Here is a 22,897-nt window from a genome sequence, read left to right as displayed (position 1 = left end):
TCAGTTCTACATAGTTTTTTGTAGAGTGATACATATGTATCTGTTCTTTAGATGCTTATTTACATGTAGATAATACGAATTTTATTTCGAGCAGCATTTACATATACATGTACCAGCTAGCGCAAGCATGTACATGTATGTGAAGTTGTTTACCCCTCCCATCTGGGCGTACTAATTATAGGCGGGGCTTATAAATTCATAAACTCAGTTACTGGTTTGCGCTAAAGGTTCTTTTAGCAATCTTAGCACTACGCTCGTAAAGCTAGACCGCAAGCTATACGTTCGTATCCCGTACCTTGCTTTTCTTCTTAGTGCGTAATTTGTGCAAACGCCGCTGATCAGTCTCAATTTTACAATTATATTACTAATCATTTAAAGTTGTCACAAATAAAGCATGTTTGCAATACTAGGAACAAATCTTTTGATCTCCGAAAATATTTTAAGCATGCAGAACTAGATGACAACATAAAATCAATGCCATTTTCTGGTATAATAATGCTACACGCAATGCGCCGAGTTCAGGCTGCTTAGATATAAAAAGGCTTAAAATCAACAAAATATAGATATAGATGTCGAATGCGGCGGTTGGAGGCGTGCTTGTCTGTACGTTAATATTTGACACTAAACGAAGTCATAAATATTGATATTTCTACAAATAATTTATGGATTCTAGTCCAGTTAGTTTAAAAAACTAAATGTTAAATATGACACTTCTGATTATTTAGCGCCAAACAATGCAGCCAAGTTATTTGCTTGTGCAATGTGATGTTAGATATAAATGCATCATTGTCTTGCTGGAGTAAATATTTTTGTGAGCTTTGTTCGTCAAACAATTTGATTTAACACTGTTCATAATTGGCCAACAAAATTGTGACAGCATCGAAGGCAACATTGAAATGCGAAGCTCAATAGAATGAAGGCTCACCCAAAACGTAAACTAGGTTTCTGACTTGCAAAAACTTTGGTGACTAACTTTTAAATGGTAACATTAGGTTAGCTACACAATTAGACTTCAAGACAGAAAGAAGTACAATGGATAATACACCATAAACTATCATAGACAGTCTGCTTCCCACATGCAACTGATACAACCTATTTAACCAAATCATTCATTTTAATTATTTGCACCATTCAGTCTGTTACGTATGTGCAAGAATGGTTCACAAACTTAGAGTTTCATTGATTTTTTACCGTTTATTACCATCGGCATATGACATCATTTCAATAAATTTTCTACTTTTCTAGTGTTATTGGCACTAGCACAGAATTAATGTCTAAATTAACACTGAGATACCACCACATATTGGCATGGTATGTAGTTCGCAGTCACTTGCTAGTGGGAAATCCACAGACAGGGCAAAGCCAGGAATGCATGCTAGAATTGCTAACAATGTTTATTCAGTGTTATGGAAGTAGCCATGTGCTGAGTTAAAATGATAGTGTTGATTTATAATTGCCAATTTCTATTTTATGGATTTGTAGATTTGTCTGGCTTTAATACAAGTTAACAAAGCAGTGCATTATGGGTGGATTTAAAACAATAAAGGTAGACAAGGATATTCCTGGTGTGTGCTGGATTACATTAAACCGACCTGAGAAGTATAATGCCTGGAACTATCAGGTTAGTAGGAACACAGGTTTTATACCCTTTTGACATTTTTAAACACTGGCAGCTCAGTACTTGCAGCCATTCAATTTATGTCCAACTTTTCGTTTTTTAATTCAGTCGAAGAATCTCATCGGTGAACCTCTTTTCATGTCAGCTAAAGTTGAGGTTATTAATATGTGTTTATGTCTAAAATACTAAAGAAAATTGCAGTTGAAGTTGTCATGTGATGTAGCCTTTGACTATTTGAAATGCTCAACTTGCTTTACAAAATCTATTTTTCCACTAGATTTTTAAATTCAAGTATTTGGACAAACAAATTTTGGAGTAGTATAATACTTAACAAGTTATACATTGTTTTTTCATAGAGTTCCTACAATCCACAATTAACATTGTTTTAGTATGCTTATATCTTGTTCGTGATTTTAGCTTAACTTCTATGTATTAATGTTGTATGTTACAAAGGTTCTTTTCAAATTTTAAATAACGACAAATCTTTGCAATTCTAAACAAATTAAAAGTTGAAAGCCCCATCTTTACATAAAGTAATAATACTAGATATACGTGTAGGTTATTTATTGTGACTCACAACACTATCTGTTTCAAGCAGGTGTAGTGGAATGTGGTATGGATTATATATGTAGTGATTTTGTAGTGATTTAAAATATACGAATTCATGATTTTATATTGGTTAATACACGCTGAACCTTGAGATGCACTCTGAAACTGGTAGGATGTCATTTCTACATGTCAAGTCTTTATGTTTTACAGATGATGAAATCAAATTTTACAGTTTGTCATTAGCTAATTACTGGTGTATTTTTGCTGTTCCTATTTTAAGCTGAATTTTCCATGACAATGAAATTGACTAGGCCTACATGTACATATAGCTTCTTTTGTGGAAAATAGCTCTTGTTATTATTTCTTGTTAAATTTATTTATCAAATAGACAACAACAATAGCAAATGCATCCATTTCCTTTCAAGCATAAATTACCAGAAGTATGTGTGTGAGCGATCCCTTAAAGATCGAGTATGGTATCTGCATAGCTTACTGCAAGCAGAGGTTGTGTTCATGTTTTTAACTGCATTGTTACACAAACATCGGCTCTGTGATCTTGGCTGGTCATGTTTGAGTCTAGTAGCAACAAGTGGCCAGTTGGGCAGAGAGCAATGCAAGGTTGGATGTCATTGCTGTCACCTTATTTGGGAATAGAACCCTAATCTGTTGTTTGGAGGTCACACGTGCTAGACCACTATGCCACCGACAGAACATGTGACCAGCCGTTAACACTAATATATGTACATAATTATTGGCAAACACTAACTATTGGCTATTGATCAGTTGACCAGCGATTATAACAGATCCGGTAGGTACATATATGATAATTGATCTGTGGCATGCGACTTTCACTGTAGGTAAAGTAAAGCCGCACAATTGTTTATTCTAAAGACAACATATTATTCTTCATTTTTAAGTTAGTCAGTATAGGATATGATAGTAACTCTTTAGTGATTGGTTATTATTCTCTATGTTTTTCAAAATGGCTCATTTTTTATATCAAAAGCGGGTTTACAATTAGTTTAACCTTGACAGTCCTTGAATTGTATTTTATTACATAATTCTCACAAAATTATGGAGCTTGATTTTGAAATATTGAGCTTGAAGTTTACAAGTTTAGAGCAATCTAAACTTGTAAACTGTTATCTAACATGCACAGTTAAATAACTCAAATACCTAAACAGAGTGAGTTATCTACACTTTTGTCTTTGGAATAAGCTCTGTAGCAATTGTTGTAGATGTATGATGAAATTGTGCCAACCTTACAGTCAGCCAATGCGGATGCAAGCTGCAAGATGGTGGTATTAACAGGTAATTAACAGTAGTTTATTGACAATTGCTTATTGCCAATTTTTTAGTGCCAATTACTTATTGGCAAATGCTTATTGGCAATTGCTTATTAGCAATTGCTTATGAAAGTTCCTTATTGACGATTGCTTATTCACCGTTGCTTATTTACAATCGCTATTTACAGTTGCTAATTGACAATTGCTTATCACCAATTGGTTGCTTACAAATGCTTATTGATGATAGCTTATTGACAATTTTTATTGGCAATTGTTATTTTACAATTACTTGTGACAGTCACTTATTGAAAACTGCTTATTGACAGTTGCTTACAGCAAGTGCTTATCGACAATAACTTCTTGACAACAGCTTAATGACCATTGCTTTTTGTCACTTGCTTATTTTGAATTATGGATAAGTTTTAAATATGGATGTTTTATATCAAATCAATGACAAACCACAAAAAATATTTAGGACTTCTGTTCTGAACACACTGGCATTACAGTAAGGCAGTAGAAACAGGGCAATTTATGCTACAGGTTTAGGTTCACCATTAAACCAACAGTTAGTTTACAATATGCAATGTAGTGTTGTAGAATCTCAACTTTATTGACATGAGTAACATAACTCTATGTAACATAACTCTATGTAACATAACTCTATGTAACATAACTCTATGTAACATAACTCTATGTAACATAACTCTATGTAACATAACTCTATGTAACATAACTCTATGTAACATAACTCTATGTAACATAACTTTATGTAACATAACTTTATGTATATAGCTATGTACAAACAGCTCTCAATTCAGTGCTAAAATATTTCACTTTGTAGGCAATGGCAAGTACTTCACAAGTGGGAATGATCAAAACAACTTCACTAATCCTTCAAGTGCTGATCGATTCGCATCATTTAGGTAAGTAATACTCACTTAAGTACTTCAGTTTATGTATCTATGAAACTTCAAGCTATGACATAGAGATAACATTTTAAGTAACTCTTGTTTATAATGTCCAGATAGCCTGCATGCATAATCTTTCATTCTTTAGAATGACAGACTACAATGATAAATTCTGTACATGCTTTTGAAGGCTATCTATCTGTATATGGCGCATGTGTGTGTGTTACTAATTGGAGTTCTGAGTATGCTTATATGTATGGAATATATGCATATACATGTATATAAACTCTTATGTTATAGAGCAACTTATATATATACTTTTACTAGCTGTGCTACCCGGCGTTGCCCGGGTAATAAAAAAGTCTTTGGTCAGAAAATTGATTTGTATTTAACATATAACAACATTTGCCATTCTAACTTTCAAACTACATATCATGAGAAAAGTTTTTGTGTTGTATTGTTATTGTAGTTGCAGCAAAACACTATATTTAGCCATTACTTGCTAATGATTTAACATTTAAACACATTTACAGTTTTATTTTTCTTCGTAATTTATTTCAACGAAACAATTCTTGCAAGTTATGAAATTTAAAAGTTACAGATGTTTGAAAAAGTTTGAAAACCTTTACAGTTGTTGTGTTTTTTTCCTAATTCATTTGAACTGCACAAAAAATACTTTTCTCATGATATGAAGTTGACAAGTTAGAGTGGTAAATGTTGTATATGTTAGATGAAAATAGATTTTGTGTCCAAATGCTTTTTTATTACCCGAGTAACGCCGGGCATGCATCTGTGTATATGTATATATATATAACCCACCACTATATTGTGCAAACAACTCACATGTATCACTCATACCATCCAGATAACCCGAATTAGCAACCCGCATTTATGAAAAGCCGATAACTAGAAGCATTGCTGTGATTTCTCATCAGCGCTCACTGGAACTTTGTGTTACAATAGAATGGTTCATCCAGTCAGTTGATTCGCTATTCCTGCAGATCATACAGGATATCACTGATAAAATAATTGTCCTGTTGCTAACACAAGTCAATAGAGGAGGGTCCTAATATTTGTAGAGACTTGATTGACTTACTGATAGACATGGCCAAGCCAATGATAGCTTTAGTCAATGGGCCAGCTGTTGGTATGGGTGTGACAATGCTCCCCCACTTTGACCTTGTCATAGCCTCTGACACTGTGAGTACATCATTCTTTACTAAATCCTAATGACTACACTTATTTATCTTTATATATCTCAGTGTTTGTTTGTTGGTCTGTCATTTGTGTGTCCAGTTATAGTGACTTGCATCTAGCTACGAAAACTGCTTTGACTGGACTTGGATCTGGAGCCACCAGTTCTGCAGACAGACAGGGCTATCCAATACAGTCTTTGCCATACTATGGGATAATTGTGGATTTTATTTTGCAGCACAATTACAACAAGCTGCGCATACTTATGCTTACTAGGCTTACTATTGGTTGCTACTGCATTACATTTGACGTTACGATTATAAGCCACTAATGATTATAACTTATAAGCAAGCTGGCTTCAGACAGATGCCGACAGGCTCTTATTATAATGAAGATTTAGACTAATTTAAGTTACTAGCTTGAGTTACTCAAATTCATCAGGTAAATAAACTTAGCCAATGGCAACTAAATTTAGCAACTAGTTAACGCTTTACGTTATATGGAATTTTTTACGTAATACGAAGAAAGACCTTTACATAAACCTTACACTCACAATACCTGAATTGTTCTTTTAGCCATGATGAGATATGCATATACAGTGGTGTGCATAAACTTGGAATCACATTGTTTTGTTCACTCTATATCGAATGGATCTTCCATTTGCTTTCTATTTTCCCGCCAATTATGATGCCATGCCAGATATTATATATCAATCTGATCAGCAGAAGATGTGCTTTCAAACAATGCAATGATTGATTTAACACAATCATTTCAGAGTGATTTATATTAATCCTATTAAACAGATTAATTATGGTGTTTTAATTATGGTGTATTAATTGGTGGTTTTAATTATGGTGTATTAATCTGTAAACAGATTAATTATGGTGTATTAATTGGTGGCCCTTTTCAGGGCCACCAATTTGTATAAAAGAGTTTGTTTGTATCCTATTTTATCAATTTTCACTAACAACATTCATAGCCTGCAATAAGTCTGCCTTTCGGTAGATCCACCCCCAGCGATAAAAATCTGAGAATATTTTCGAATATTTGGCATCATCTTGTTCTTCAGAAATTTCCCTTTCAAATGATATATATATTGATGGGGTTGAGGCACTTAACTCCAAAGAATTCCTTAGACAACAGCATATAAACATACATACTTGAAGATTTAACTGGTGATGATTCCAAGTTTATGCACACCACTGTACATGTAATTCTTAGCCCTCGTTATATGACCTTAAATTCTACATGAAAGACTAGTTAACAGTAAAATGTGTACAATGTGACCTGAACATAGTCCAATAGGACCTTTGAGGACTTTCCTTCAGTGCTTCAACTTAATCCGTGATAGTTGAAGTTTTGTAATTATTGCATCTTTCAATTCAGCAATCTAATAAAGCATTTAATATTTGTAATAATAGCTGAATTTGTTAGTTTAACTTGACCGGAGCGATAAAACGCTGATCTTATAGTTTTTTAATTGACATATCGGACACGCTGAACGTTTCATTATGAATATTAAAGATTGTCTCCTTCTGACCCAAACCATGAATCAGAAGACACCATGGATATAGATTGAAATTTACTACAGTGGAGCCTCTATTTTAGATTGTATTAAAATAGCAAATTTCCAGTGTAATAAGTAAACATCTTTGTCATAATAATTGACTTGACTCCACTCCTAAAGTAATTTCCTAAGTATGACGTTCAGTTTCTTGAAGCGTGGCTTTTGATAGGTATAGTGAAAAGTCTGAAATAAAGTGTGACAAATAACGAAATCAACTAGATTATATTACTCTCTCAAGTACTAAATTACAGTAGTTTATGCTTTTTATATGCATATCTATAACCACTTCCACATTGTCCATTTTTTATGCAACTGGAAGTCTCTGTTTCTGTTCTCTGTGTCAAGGTAAAGTCACATTAGAAAATTTTTTTGGTTGATTTCTAAAATTATTTTATTAATTTATTTTCTTTACATATCTTTTATAAAATAAATTTTATTATACAAAGATTCCACTAATCCACTTTTAAGAAACTGGAGACCTCAAAATAACCTAGTCCTACCAACTTCATCCTACAAGAACACTATTTCACACTGAGATATTAGCCAATTGTGTGTGCATAAGTTGTACTTAGCAACAGAAATTTCAATTTATTAGAGTAGAGACCAACTGCTGAATGAGCCTCGTATAGGACCTTTTCATTATTCGGTTTTTCATTATTCGGTTTTTCATTATTCGGTTTTTCATTATTCGGTTTTTCATTATTCGGTTTTTCATTATTCGGTTTTTCATTATTCGGTTTTTCATTATTCGGTTTTTCATTATTCGGCTTTTCATTTTTCGGTTTTTCATTAGTCAGTTTTGTATTATTCAGTTTTGTATTATTCAGTTTTTCATTATTCAGTTTTTTATTATTCAGTTTTTCATTATTCAGTTTTTCATTATTCAGTTTTTCATTAGTCAGTTTTTCATTAGTCAGTTTTTCATTATTCAGTTTTTCGTTATTCAGTTTTTCGTTATTCAGTTTTTCATTATTCAGTTTTTCATTATGCAGTTTTTCATTCAGTTTTTCATTATTCAGTTTTTCATTAGTCAGTTTTTCATTAGTCAGTTTTTCATTATTCAGTTTTTCGTTATTCAGATTTGTATTATTCAGTTTTTCATTATTCAGTTTTTCATTATTCAGTTTTTCATTAGTCAGTTTTTCATTATTCGGTTTTTCATTATTCGGTTTTTTATTATTCAGTTTTTTATTATTCGGCTTCTCATTATTCGGTTTTTCATTATTCAGTTTTTCATTAGTCAGTTTTGTATTATTCAGTTTTGTATTATTCAGTTTTTTATTATTTTTTTTATTATTCAGTTTTTCATTATTCAGTTTTTATTATTCAGTTTTTCATTATTCAGTTTTTCATTGTTGCTCTGATGTAGATTTCAGCCTGGAACACAAATCTTCACATAGTACTAAATGGTTGCGCTGCATATGATCCAGCTTATCTTCTGTCTAAGCAAACTTTGAGATAGATTGCTTTTCCTTTTTGCAGGCAACCTTCTACACACCATTCACTCGACTAGCGCTCTGTGCGGAGGCCTGTTCTTCTTATTTATTTCCAAAGATTATGGGCTACAGCAGGGTAAGTACTCACCTACAGTGCATTCTAGAAAGAAAGCATTGTTCATGGCATGCTAGTTACAATGGTTGTTTGAAAAGAAGTTGATATAAACCGAAGTGTGCATGAATGGAACCGGAACCTGTCCTCAGCTTTCACATGAGTAACACTTCACCACTCGTGTCACATGAGTAACACTTCACCAGTCGTGTCACAGAAGGACACTTCACCAGTCGTGTCACAGAAGGACACTTCACCAGTCGTGTCACAGAAGGACACTTCACCACTCGTGTCACAGAAGGACACTTCACCACTCGTGTCACAGAAGGACATACTTTAGCAACTTTAGTTTTATTAGCAGTATGAAAGGTGACATATCTATTATGATAGTGGAACATACAATGCAGCATAACTGTAGTGAACCATGATTGGTGCTTATAGTACTCATGAATATATGAGTGATAATCATGTGGCATAAATTATACTCTTCCGCAGCTTTATCCTTGCCGCTTCACTTACAGTCTGAGAAAATTGGAATGGAAGCTCTACACCTTCTGCTCTTTAGTCACTAGTATAGGGCTATACTCGTGGATTCTTGTCTACAAACATGATGACACATGAATTTGGGTAGATGAATGTAGTAGATAGTGGTATGTAGGTTGGCCAGGTTAAGAAAGCCTTCATTGAAAACTTTTCTTCAAATTAATTCAAATGGCTAAGTTTTTGTGATTGTAGAGCTTTCACCCATCAAATAAAGCATTTAATATCTGCTGTGATGTTTAAATTTGTTATTCAGTTAGGTTTAACTTAGCCAAGGTAACGACAGCATATTTCTTCCTACTCTGTTATGTTTAACTCCTAGGATTAACTCTGTGTTTTTCTGTGCAGGCGGCTGAGATGCTCATGTTCAACAAAAAAGCTACTGTTCAAGAAATGTTAGATTGGGGTCTTGTTTCCAGAATTATTCCAAGCGATGGGTTTCAGGCAAACACCCGAGCAATTGTCAAGGAGTTCTCTCAACTAAATAATGACGTAAGGCATCACCATTTGTGTGTCTGTGTATGTCCAGTTATAAATACTAAAATCTTGGAATTAAAATTCCACATTCTGATGGATTTGAACTCACAACATTGCAACCGCAAGTTTTAAATCCACGTGCTCAACCACTGAGCTATACAAGGGGTATTGATCAATGACATTATCATATACCGTATAGCGTAAGCACACGCTAGATGACGTATTAATTAAAACAATGCATTCTATTAACTCTATGAATGACGATGCTTTTTTGTGTTTTCGTGAACTTCTATTTCTGGTTTTTCGTTAGGTTCAATTGCTAAATCACGATTAAAGTCAATACTTTTCACGCGGACAATTGTATTATCTCAAATAGAAATAGCCTCTACATTCCCTCTCTGTTTGGTCAAACAAAGACAGTCTGATATCCCATTTTCACATTTGTACCAGTGTTGAGAGGTACCAGTATCGTCGTATTCAAAGTTTTGATGGATAGCTTCTGCTGGAACAGTAACCTTTTTATAACCGCACACTTCTATGCAAAAATTGTTATTATTAATTCAATATAATCAGAATTTTTATTTTGTTTTCTCAGTTTGTATTAATGGTATCATTACTGAATCATATTTTATTGTAATCGTAGCAGAACCGACTTAATTTAGCTTGATTTACTTGCTAATTATTTCACATTTACATTTAAACACCTTTATATTTGTTTTATTTTGTTTCTTAATTTAGTTGTCCTGCACAAAACATTTTCCTCCTGATATGAAGTTTAAAGTTACAGTTGTTGGACAAAGTTTAAAAACCTTTTAAACAGTTTTAATTTTTCTCTAAATTTATTTAAATTGCGCGAAACACTTTTCTCTTGACATGAAGTTTGAAAGTTAAAATGGTAACTGTTGCTACATGTTAAATAAAAATAAATTTTTTGTGCAAAAACTTTTATTACCCAGGCAACACCGGGCATTCAGTTAGAATATACAGTCAAACATGGATAACTCGAACTTCACGGGACCGAGCGAAAGTGTTCGAGTTATCAGAGCGTTCAAGTTATCAGAGCACTGTCGCAAGTCCATGTATTTATTTATTTGTTAGTAGATACATGTATAAATACAAACTTTAATATAAATCAAAAGCATAAATGGCTTGTTTCAAATTAAATGCTTCTAATGTTAAGTTTATAACTTTTTTATCAAAAAGTATAGAGATTTTTCTATCGCTTGAGATTGGTTTGTTGTTTGAGGTGATGTTATTGCCAGAACGTTTTTTAGATTAAAATTGGCAAAACTTGATCGCGGTTAAAACGCTCTGAAAAAATACATATGTATTTTTCTACCGAGCGTTTTAACCAAGATCAATTTTGCAGTAAGTCAGCTATTACAAAACTGCTTTACTATTAAAAACCCATTATCAATTTTGCCGATTTTACTTTAAATTTATTCGAATTTTACCTCGCTTTTCTTGCTTTCGGAGGGTTATCGCTAAGCAGATGTTTGGTAAAATTTGATTTTTGCAAACCTTTAGAAAAGTCGTTAATGAAAATATTTTGCCGATGTTGGTAATAACGAGGCTTAAGAACTACTAAAAGTCGTTGTCTATTTCTATGGTTTGGAATAAAGTGATATTCTAAAGCGATAAGTAACAACCGTCTCGGTAGCCGTTTGGCAGAAAACTGTTCGAGTTAACGGAGTTTCGGTCGAGTTATCTAAAGCCATTTATCATTGCGTGGGAACGAGCCAAACAAATACGTTGAGTTAACCTTGTTTTCGAGTTATCCGAGGGGGAGTTATCCGAGTTTCACTGTATTTCCATTAGAATTAATGTATGTTAATTTTAATTCGTTTCAAGTCGACAAAACGACTTCAGTAAAGTTATTTTTCTAACATTTTACACCATAAAATGTACTATATATTGCATGCTATGAATAAAAACAAGTAGATATAGACGGAGTTTAGTTTTAATAAAAAGTTTTTTATTTATGATGTTGAAAAAATATAACGAAAACTAAACATTTCTTATGTTTTGCTCTTAAAACATCGCAAGCATTAAACGTTAAGATACAATACACAAATTTGCAGAAATCGATAATGAAACAGCAAAATGCAACAGATCGGTTACATCAGAAATCGTGTGAAAAAGAACACGAGCACAATCACAGTTGTCAGTTTTGGGACAAATGGTGTGTCAATGTAGTCCCCAGCCTAGTAGGTGAATGAGATATCAGTAAATAATTGTCTATACAAACTTTAGGTTACTATCATCAAATGCAACTGAGATATTCCTATCAACAAAGCATCATTCTCGAACAGTGGGATCGAACTTTGAGTCAGTTTCGGGGCAAATTTTGTTCATCCGCTTTTTTGGTTCATTTTCATTGGCCAATTGCTATGAAGTATATGGTTTGAGGTTTGAAATTTGAGTTTTCTAACGTAAGCTAGGTTGTTGTCAGTTCAAAAAGTAACTATTTTCATTGCTACTCTGTCGCGTTTGACTTTAGTTGGTAGTTGAGTGTGAAATAGTGCGTTAGTTTCGGGACAAAATGAAAATGGTTATTTTTATTGAAATAGCTTCACAAATTTATTGAAATTAATAATGTTAAGAAGAAAAAAAACATCTTTCTCTTTTGAGCGTTTTAAACAAGATCAATTTTGCTGATTTTTCTTGAAGTTTATGCAAAGGTTACCTCACTTATCCTTGCCTCCGAAGGGCCATCCCTAAGCGGATGTTTGGTAAAAATCAATTTACATCAAACCTTTAGAAAAGTCGTTGACAAAAATATTTTGCCGATGATGGTAATAACGACGCCTATGAATTACGAAAAGTTGAGGTTTACCTCTATGACTTGGAATAAAGTGATTTTCTAAAGCGATAACCGTTTCGGTCGCCGTTGAGCAAAAAACTGTTCGAGTTAACAGAGTTTAGGTCGAGTTATCTAAAGCAATTTATCATTACATGGGAACGGACCAAAGAAACCATTCGAGTTAACCATGTGTTCGAGCTATCCGAGGGCGATTTTTCCATGTTTGACTGTATATAAATTTCAGTGTTTTCATCTGTTGTTTGTATGTCTGGTTATAGCGATAAAGTTTTAGGATCGCAAAAACCTCTTTGTACTGGAGTTGAACTCAGAACCTCCAATTCTGCAGACGGGCTTTTCTATCCACTACACGACACAGCCTACTTTTCATACAATGGAACAACTGTGCACATAGTTATTACATTGGTTATAATACGGACGCATAAAGCACTTGTGAAAGTGCTATTGGCTACTATGCATGGCTCTTTTTATAGTGAAAACTAGATGAATACCCGGCGTGGCGCGGGTAGTAAAAAGCTCTTGTCCAGAAGATTTGCTTTTAATTAACATATTCAACAACATTCTAACTTTAAATAAAGGTGTTTGTTTATTTCTGACTACTGTGTTTATTGATGTGTACCATGCTTATTTCTATGTAATTCTTACTCTACCGGCTGCAGTACCTACTACAGATATATATTATTGCATTAGTGTTGTTGGGCAAGTGTGTTCAAGCATTTTTTTCCCGTATGGGCATGCATTATTTTTTGCTATGGCTTCACACATAATGCTAGCTGCAGTGTTAAGCGTGAAGTCATGACAGATTGGCATGTGTAATAAGTATGCGCCCAATTTATTCCATTGTAAACCCAGTTGGACAGTGTAATGTATTGAATAAAAAGCCTGTCTGCAAAACTGGAGGTTGTGAGTTCTTAAAACTTTATAGCCATAACTGGACACACGAACAACATACCAACAGAAAAGCAATAAAGTTTATGTATATACTGTAGATATACATGTACATGTATCCATAAAAAAATTAGGAATATAGCATTACAAAGTCTCCATAGTTCTACTACTTAAAGTCCCATGCTCTATTGCAGGCACTCGCTGCTGGCCGACAATTGATTCGATCACAGTCCATAAGAGACCATCTTCACAAGGTAAACCGCCATGAAGATCAAGTCCTTCAGGAGCTATTTGCAAAACCTGCAGCATTGGAAGCTGCAATGCAGTTTATCAATCGTAAGGCAAAACTCTAGTCAGTGCTTTGTTATTCCTTATTTACAATCAACCGGTGCATATGATTATGCAATTTTTTAAATGTAACAGTAATATTAGTTTTTACTGGGGTTGATTTTGTTACGACTTAATATTGAATATGATTTTAAAATTTCTATTCACTGATGCAATTATTTATTTTCAAATTCCACATATTAGTTTTTACTGAACACGCTTTTATTATGATATACTGATACCCTGGCAGTTTAGTGTCATGAGAGATCAGCAGGTGTGATTTGGCAAATTACCAATAAATAGTCCTTTTTCGAACTTTAAATTATTTCTGTTTGCTTTTTCTATCATAAAACAAGGGACAAACTATTTGCGCAGTTATCCTAAAATGCTTGAAAGTAGTTGATGAGTGCAGGTGTTACAGCCGCGGTCTACTGAGCGGAATGTCATTAGTTCGAGCCCTGTGTGACGCAGTCTTTTATCCTAACCTCCACCCTAGTTTCAGATGAACTTGCATTTATATTAGTATAGACTCATACCTTGACAGTCCAGTGCACCATGAGAGATTGTCAGGTGTGCTAATAAAGTACAGAGATTAATCATGTGCACGATTATAAGGCTTTGGGCAGGTGGACACAACTCTTATTATTATGAAGATATGCTCTTAGATTTGCAATGTCCATTGTGGCTGCTTGCTTACCATTGTCATGAAGGCTGTGTTAGCTGATTACATCTAGTTTTATTTGTTTATCAAAATAAGGTAACATTTCACAGTGGAAACAACATATTCCTGTTTATCTGAGGTAAAAATTAAATTTACCCATATGGCTATTCAGACCGTCAGATAGGGTAGGGAATGCTACTCCCAGTATAACTTGAGATAAGCCAACTTTCTGTGATGTCTCTTGGCATCTCTTGTGCTCAACAGTTTAGCTGTGTTGGTTCCAATTGTACTCTTTATGTGAACATCTGGTAGTTTAATAGGCGCTCCACCAAAGCTCTGGTGCCAATGTACGTGTCTGTTTCTACTCACATCGTGTTCATAGCAACCACCCCTGTTTAAAAGCTATGCAGCTTAGTATACCTCGCGGGATCATGAGATTTTGTAGCAGTTTATTGATAAAGTTTAAAATATTTCTATAATAAGTTGTTATTAATACTCATTATCATTAGGTTGATTCAACGTAAACTCAAAAAATACATTAGTAACCTCTTCACAGGAATTATTTTTTAAATATTTTCTGTTAAAGCAAAAAAATAATATCTGCCAGGTGTAACGGTTTATACGGAAAAAACTCTTAAAAAGATGGTTATCCCTGTTCTAAAAACTTTTGAAAAATGAATAAATAGCATTTAACAGCCAGTGTAGTCCAACTTAGACAACGTGTTATCAAGCATAATTATTTTTAAGCCAATAGAGTTCCATAGCGATGAATGATAATAATGTTAGGTATATCATAGGTGTAGATGCTATTTTTATCAGAATATTCTAGAAACTAACCCGGGAGTGGCTTCTGCAATGTCTTTTTTGGTCACAAGAAACCTCTCTTTTGCATTATTAAATGGTTTATAAGCTTTTGTGACACTCTTGGGTTGCGTCTGCTCAGTCTGGTAGTGATCAGGAGCTGGTGTTGTCTCAAAAAACTCCTTTCTAAATCTATTGTATAATATTATAAAATGTCACATGATTAAGTAGGCTCTGGAGCAAGTTTATAAACATAGAAGATAGGAAAAGTAATTCACACCGCATTTTATCAAAATAATTTGTTCAGAAACTTAGAAATGTCTCTAAACTGATGTGGGTACTAGTGTATGAACTGACTTACTCTCTGAGTACCATGTCCTATAAGGACGTAGGTGATCATCGTTCTACACCATTTCTTATGACCAGCACTGTTCTTGGCAGGTTTCAACACCCGTTTGACATTGCCTACTGTTGGGTGTTTTTTTGAAACACCATCTCTAGCTAGCTGGCCATTGGCTCACAGAGAAGCTCTGCCACCCTTTGTCAGGTATTGTTTTTAGTCCTGCAGGGTTGCTAGCCAACCTCATTCTTGGAGCGCAACTGTGGGAGCTATTGTAGTCACCGAAAATCCAACAAGATTTATCAATGGAGCAATTCTGGTTGAATTCCCTTCCGATCACCACCAATGGTCATGTGACTTACTGATCATAAGCCAGCATACTAACTACTGACCCACGGCTGCTCCTGTAACCATGGACTGTCTTCTTGAACTAATTTCTTAACTATTGTAACATAATCTATTTGCTATTTTATGATTATTACTTTAAAGTGATATTGTTAGCTTTGTTTATTAACTTATAGCAAAGAGAGACTATCCAGCAATATTGCGTCAGCGTTAGAACTCGAGTGGAGTTACCCTTACGGAAGAAAAGATATTGTTTCAATGCCCACGAATATGTCTAAATGGGGTCAGTCGCATAACAGGACAGTACCCATGATGTCACACAGTCACACACAATGTCTATCTTTTGAACAAATGTACTACTATCCAGCATTAAAAAGTGTACTGAGAAATGGAATTCTAGCCCTGTGTTTTCACGCTTTGAAGTTATTTTCAATCAAAATCATAGAAACAATAAAATTCGAACGCATTCGACATGCATTGCTCTATTCGAGGCTCTGCTAAATTTGTACTAAGGTAGTCACTGTGAGAACTCGAGTTTTCTTGAACAAGTTTTATTTTGAAGGCTACATCACGAATCTTAGAAATATATGTATAGTGCAACTCCGAATTGTTGAAACGGTAGGGTGCAAAATCATCAACAGTGGGCAACTCCAAACCCATTTAAAGCATAGAAACACAATGTGTAAGGGGTTGAGAAATTCATAGCATGGTACCGTATTGTCAAAGAATAGCTGTCAGAGCACTAACTAGAACTTGTGATCCAAAAGATAAGTCTTACCGTGGCCCTGTTCTGGCTCCCAATGTATACCCCTTTTTGCTTGTCATATTGTGTTCCGTCACGTAGCGTAAGTTGGTCTTGTTTTCATTGTTGTATGTGCCCGGGCCAGCGTTTAGGTTTCCTCTTAATGACCTTGTATCGTTACCCAATCGATTTGGAGGCAATGCCAGCGGTAAAACTGGTCTACTTGTTTTTGTACCGAATGATACATGGCTCGGTTTTTCTAAATATGAAGTTGTTGTAACATGAAACATTTTGAAGGTATATTATTTTAAATTTACTTGATAATTTGAGCATTCCATGAGTTGGCAACGCTGAAACGAAACCAACGACAAAGAGCAAGCTTTTCACAAGCGTAGCAGAACATGAAGCCACTTACAAAAAATCAAGTTGCAGACCTTGTCTAACTTTTTTAGTGTTCTACCTCGTTTGAAGAACTGCCCATGATATAAGGGGACTCGAGTTCAACTCTCAAATACCACAATTCTTTTTCACAGACAAGTAAGACAATCACATTTAGTTAGCAATAGAAGAAACTTACCTGTAAATTCCTTAGTATGGTCATGTAATATTCCATGCTTAGAGTTGGTAGTAGATGTCAGCGATGCTGACTCGCCGCATCTTGAGATGGTAGCTGATCGTTTTTTTAATATTCCTTGAACATTTTTCCTTGAACTGCGGTGAAGGTTTTTCGACTTGTGGATGGCTTCAGAAGTGGCAATACTCACACGGCTGAGTTGATCAGAGTCTGGAGCAAATTTTATAGTCGCTGCCGCTCCATAGTTTGCCATAATTTGTGTAGAGGCAATTTACAAACTTGTGAGTCACCAATTAAAACAATATTACTAGTAATTTACTTTCGTATAACATTGTCTCGGCTATCCGCTGTAATAGCATTGTTTAAACTGAATTGTTGAAATAGCTGAAGGTATGTAAGGATACCAAACTATTAGACAGAAGAATGACATCGCTGCCGGTAGATTTGGATACTAACAGAAAGTTTCAAACTTCATTGAGCCTTCAACAGGTACACTGTTTGTAAAAAAACATTTGCATAGAATTGACAGAAAGCAAGTTTTACTCTCATTTTAGTGATTTTAGATAACCTCTCTTAGAAAACATTTTATGGTTTGTTGTTACTCAGACATATTTAGTAGCTGTATGTTTTTTCCAAATGTTCTTTATGGCATCTTAGCATACAGAGTAAGTAGTATGGGCAATACTAACAAGCATTATACAGGACTTTATTCATATATATACTTTTATATATTTTTGCATAATATATATATTAATATATATTTTTAAATAATATAAATATTTATAATAAAATATTTATATCTTTACATAATATATATATTTATATATATTTTTACATAATATATTAATATATATTTTTACATAATATATATTAATATATATTTTTACATAATATATATATTAATATACATTTTTATATAATCTAAACATTTATATATAGTTTTACATAATATATATATATTTATGTTAATATATATTTTTACATAATATATATATTTACGTATACTTTTTTCATATAATAATGTGTATAAGAACTTGGAATTTATGAGAGAAGAGTAAGAAGAAAAGGTCTTACATTTACTCACCGAGGTAACATTCGGTTGGGTTTGGTAGAGTAATCAGCCAGTAGGTATTATTACTAGAGGCTACTACAGAGCTTGACACAGACGTTTAGTTTCCTTTAGTAGGTGTGTTAATATTGTAGTGGACCCTCTACTTCTTCACACCAGAAGAACCAGCCACTTATAGAGTGAGATGTTAGCTTCCTCTATTTATGCTGCTCAGCAACTGTTTCATGAAAAGTGTTATAAAGTTCTTGTTTTGTTCTTCGCTAAGTCCATCCTTAAGCTTTAACTGGGTAAGAACCTTCCTTTACACCAAGCGAACCTTTCTCGTTGTGTTGTACTGTCAGAGCAGTTGTGTGAAGCACTTTGTTCTTCACTATGCTGTTACTTGTTTAATTTTATATTTTTTGACAATTTTTTAAAACTATTTTTAAAAACTGAAAAGTCATGTACTTTCAAGACAACTTTTTGTTAGGAGCTAATGACAACCATAATCCAATACTTCTGCTAGCCTGTGGTCCAATACTTCTGCTAGCCTGTGGTCCAATACTTCTGCTAGTCTGTGGTCCTCGGGAATGTGAGTATGAATATTAAACTTCAAATCAAGTGATTTTGCTTAAAGATTTGTTTAACAGAAATTGCACGCGTTTTGATTTCCTTACTAGCGGCTAATGTCTATCAGCCATAAGGTAATCTTTTCTAGAAGAATCTTTCTTAAAGGTCAGCAAGAATAGTAGCGACTGCTAAACATGAGAATGACATGGCAGCACACTGTCACACAATCTACATAATCTTGGTGAATGCTTTGATCCAATAAGAGCGCTGCAAAGCAAACTACAGCTAATTATGACAGGGAAGTATTATAGCAGCGAGTGAAATGGTGCTACATAAATGACACAAAGACTGAGTAGATTAACAATTATGGGCACTTGGAGCCAGTCACATCAACAGCTTGTATTTCTAACCAGTTGGTTTGTGATATTTTGAGGTGGTTTGGGATATTTTGAGTTGGTTTGTGATATTTTGAGTTGGTTTGTGATATTTTGAGGTGGTTTGTGAACATTTGAGGTGGTTTGTGATATTTTGAGGTGGTTAGCGATATTTTGAGGTGGTTTGCGATATTTTGAGGTGGTTTGCGATATTTTGAGGTGACTTGCGATATTTTGAGGTGGTTTGCGATATTTTGAGGTGGTTTGCGATATTTTGAGGTGGTTTGCGATATTTTGAGGTGGTTTGCAATATTTTGAGGTGGTATGTGATGGTTTGATTCAGTGGTGTGAAGCTGCTTTTTATTTGGTAAATCACTTTTTCTTATTTAGAGTTTTTGTTATCGATTTTCTGATCACACCTAGTGTGATGAGCTTAATAGTTAACAAAATGCCTTTTTACGATAAATAATATTTATGACTGGATCTTTAGCGTATTGGCTAATTGTTTAAAACTCTATTAGAGATAGGGCTTATAAATTTATTGTTATAGAGTAAAACAACATGTTTTTGCTTGTACTAGATCAGCGCAAAAACATATGAAAACAAACTTTGTACATAAAAGAACATATCTAAACCTTTTTTACATATGAAAAATATTTCTCTAGTGATTTGCTACAATATGTTGTTACAAAGACTAAGAGCCTAATATAACAGTAGCAAATTGATTGATTTCAATCAGTTTTATCTGCTGACTCTAAGTCTATGCAGCCGAAACAGTGTCATGTGAAAAATGGTGCTTACTATTATTTGTAGCATTTGAGCAATAACTCCTTCAAAAGTTTAAAAATATCAACTAACTCCAGCTCTGCCTGTTAATCCCAGTATAGCTTGAGATAGGCATGCCTTCTGTGATGTTTCTTGGCATCTCTTGTGCTCAACAGTTTAGCTGTGTTGGTTCCGATTGTGCTTTGTATGTGTACATCTGGTAATTTAATAGGCGGTCCGCCAAAGCTCTGGTGCCGCTCTACGTGTCTGTTTCTCTTCACATCGTATTCATAGCAACCAGCCCTGTTTAAAAGCAATTTAAGTAATGCCTAGATGTACTCGTACAAGTTCATACACGTGGACAATAGATGTACTCGTACAAGTTCATACTCGTGGACAATAGATGTACTCGTACAAGTTCATACACGTGGACAATAGATGTACTCGTACAAGTTCATACACGTGGACAATAGATGTACTCGTACAAGTTCATACACGTGGACAATAGATGTACTCGTACAAGTTCATACACGTGGACAATAGATGTACTCGTACAAGTTCATACACGTGGACAATAGATGTACTCGTACAAGTTCATACACGTAGACAATAGATGTACTCATATCTCTCATGCCGAACTAGTGTTTTAGTTTATTACATTGCTGCAAAAGCCAATAGCTCACCTTTACTTCACAGTTCCACTTTTACAAGCTTCAATGTTATCTAAATTCTTACTGAATTACCACTAAAATTTACACTTTTCTGTTATTAATACAAATTTGATTTATTTTACTGAATTTATATAGTATAATAAATACGCGTCTTGCTATTATTCAAAACAAGTGTGAATGGATAATATGTAAATCGAATCTAAAGTTTTAAAAACTTTAGTTTTTAAAACTGTATCGATTACAACGGGGATTTAAAAATTTCATGTTTTAAGTTCCCAAATTACACATTTATTATTTTGTGCTTTGAAACATTCTTTTTATAATATAGTATATCACTTAAAGTTAATCATTTGATTTTTAATGAAATGAGTTTTTAAAATCAAATTATACTTACTCAAATTCCATATGTATTATACTCTCAAAAGCTGTAAGAAGAATTTAAAAGCAAACAGACATGAGGTAAAATTTGTTATATTAAATACATATCTATTCACAGCTCTCTTTTTACTTCCTGTTATAATTACCCAAGTTGTTAACAATTTTAAATTAAATAAAGTTGTTATATTTTCTATGACTACATAATATTAACAAATGCTATAGTAGTAATTGACTAACCCAGGAGTAGCTTCTTCCACGTCTCTTTTGGTCACAGGAAATCTTTCTGCAGCATAATTAAATGGCTTATAAGCAGCTGTGAAGCTTTGAGGGTCAGTGCATTTGGTTTGGTAGTGATCTGGAGCTGGTGTTTTCTCCAAGAACTCCTTTCTGAATCTATAACAGAAATTCGTAAAAGTGGCATCGCTAATTCTCCTGTTCTTTAATTCTTTAGTTGTATTCAGAGTTGAAGGCCAAAGCTTAATTAGCGAGCTGGCAGTCAGAGTTTTCCAACACGCCATTGATGGCTAACACATAGCACAAGGGCTCTTTATTTTCTTCTTTATTGCAGACATGAAACTGTCAGTTGTTGTTGTGACTCCACTTCAACAAAATTACTTTACTTGCAAACATCTTTATAGTTTATCAGCATGATATTTGAAACTAAGTCATTCTACTAAAAAGGCTTAACAAGCGTAAAATAAGCTAATCTCTCAGGCATAACCAATTAGTATTCGTTTACAGAAAGATGCTGGAAGGAGGGAGTTATTCGCTCAGTTAAAGTTTGAGTTGTCTTTTCTGTCTAATATTAGCTCTGCCACCAAGTCGTCGCTTAGATTTGATAAAGTTAAACCAAATGTCCAGCTTCCTGATATATTTAGATGAAATTGTTACCAGCACATTTCATATTCAAAGTTTTACCAATACTGTTTTTAAACTTGTATTTTGATAGCACTTTTTATAATTTGCATTATGTGTACTTCAACTGTACTCTAAGTTCTGTCAGTCTTTAAGGCAAAACCTTTTTTAAAGCGCATAATATAATCAAGAGAGAGAAAATGCTTTTATAAAATGCTAATCAATGCATTTTATAAAACTACGCAGCATTCCTAATTCTGTGAAACAAGTTGGCATAATAAATTTAAACGATGTGTAACTTACCTTGGTCCAGTTCGAGCTCCCATTGTGTATCCCTTTGTACTAGTCAAATAGTTTTCAGCTTTATAGTGAAAGTTGGTCTGGTTTTCATTTTCATAAGCGCCAGGTCCGGTATTTGGCTGTCCTCTAATTGGTTTTATCTCGTTACCAAACCGTGTTGGAGGCATCGCCATAGGAAATACTGGACGACTTGCAGTCGTTCCGAAGGATACATTACTTGGTTTTTCTAGAATTTTAAGAGTTGAATAATGAAGATGAAGAACATAAAGTATTGTTTTTTGTCAGTGGAAATAATTATATGAAAATATGTAGCAAACTATGTTAAGTGTTAGTGCATCATGCTATAGGACTTATTTGATTGTGTGGTATAAAGAACAATTGTTTGATGTATTATTGCGTGTTAATTTTTAACAAAATTTTTAGCTAATTGTTCTGCTTTTTAAACACAGCTGCCCTAAATCTAATCAAACAATGGAAACACACATTCTCAAACAAAAAAAAACATTACCTACGAGTTTGGACATGTGTTTGTTTGCAAATAAATATCTTATTGAATCAAGCAAAGTAAAGTTAAATGTGAAACCTTTCATATGTATGCTTATTGGGTTTTCAAAAAATTAAAATTTTCAACTAAATTAGAGCTTACACATATATTAAACATGGTAAACTATTATAATTAAATGATGCATACAACTTGTCAAGTCTGTATTCTTTACATGTAAATATTAAAGCAATTAGTAAGTTAAAAAC

The 22,897-nt window shown here is 33.8% G+C and overlaps 3 protein-coding genes across 3 annotated transcripts; 1 reads left to right on the top strand and 2 right to left on the bottom strand.

Annotated features, from left to right (window-relative positions):
* The first annotated feature begins 1,482 nt into the window (after positions 1–1,482).
* Positions 1,483–14,023, top strand: LOC137387302 (enoyl-CoA delta isomerase 2-like). Its single transcript, XM_068073677.1, has 7 exons — positions 1,483–1,621; positions 3,406–3,478; positions 4,295–4,376; positions 5,441–5,561; positions 8,605–8,694; positions 9,559–9,702; positions 13,591–14,023. The coding sequence occupies exons 1-7, from the start codon at positions 1,523–1,525 to the stop codon at positions 13,747–13,749; spliced, it is 768 nt and encodes a 255-aa protein (XP_067929778.1). The 5' UTR covers positions 1,483–1,522; the 3' UTR covers positions 13,750–14,023.
* A 556-nt stretch (positions 14,024–14,579) lies between these two features.
* Positions 14,580–17,439, bottom strand: LOC137388051 (ciliary microtubule-associated protein 3-like). Its single transcript, XM_068074568.1, has 4 exons — positions 17,190–17,439; positions 16,649–16,871; positions 15,222–15,377; positions 14,580–14,775 (listed from the first exon to the last, which is right to left on the bottom strand). The coding sequence occupies exons 1-4, from the start codon at positions 17,437–17,439 to the stop codon at positions 14,580–14,582; spliced, it is 825 nt and encodes a 274-aa protein (XP_067930669.1).
* Positions 17,440–20,050: 2,611 nt separating this feature from the next.
* On the bottom strand, positions 20,051–22,335 carry LOC137387309 (ciliary microtubule-associated protein 3-like). The gene is made up of 3 exons (XM_068073688.1): positions 22,151–22,335; positions 21,230–21,385; positions 20,051–20,246 (listed from the first exon to the last, which is right to left on the bottom strand). The coding sequence occupies exons 1-3, from the start codon at positions 22,318–22,320 to the stop codon at positions 20,051–20,053; spliced, it is 522 nt and encodes a 173-aa protein (XP_067929789.1). The 5' UTR covers positions 22,321–22,335.
* Positions 22,336–22,897: the final 562 nt, after the last annotated feature.

Source organism: Watersipora subatra, chromosome 2 (assembly GCF_963576615.1).
Source record: "Watersipora subatra chromosome 2, tzWatSuba1.1, whole genome shotgun sequence".
NCBI lineage: Eukaryota > Metazoa > Bryozoa > Gymnolaemata > Cheilostomatida > Watersiporidae > Watersipora > Watersipora subatra.
Note: the sequence above shows the minus strand (reverse complement) of the source record. Positions and strands in the feature narration are given on the sequence as shown.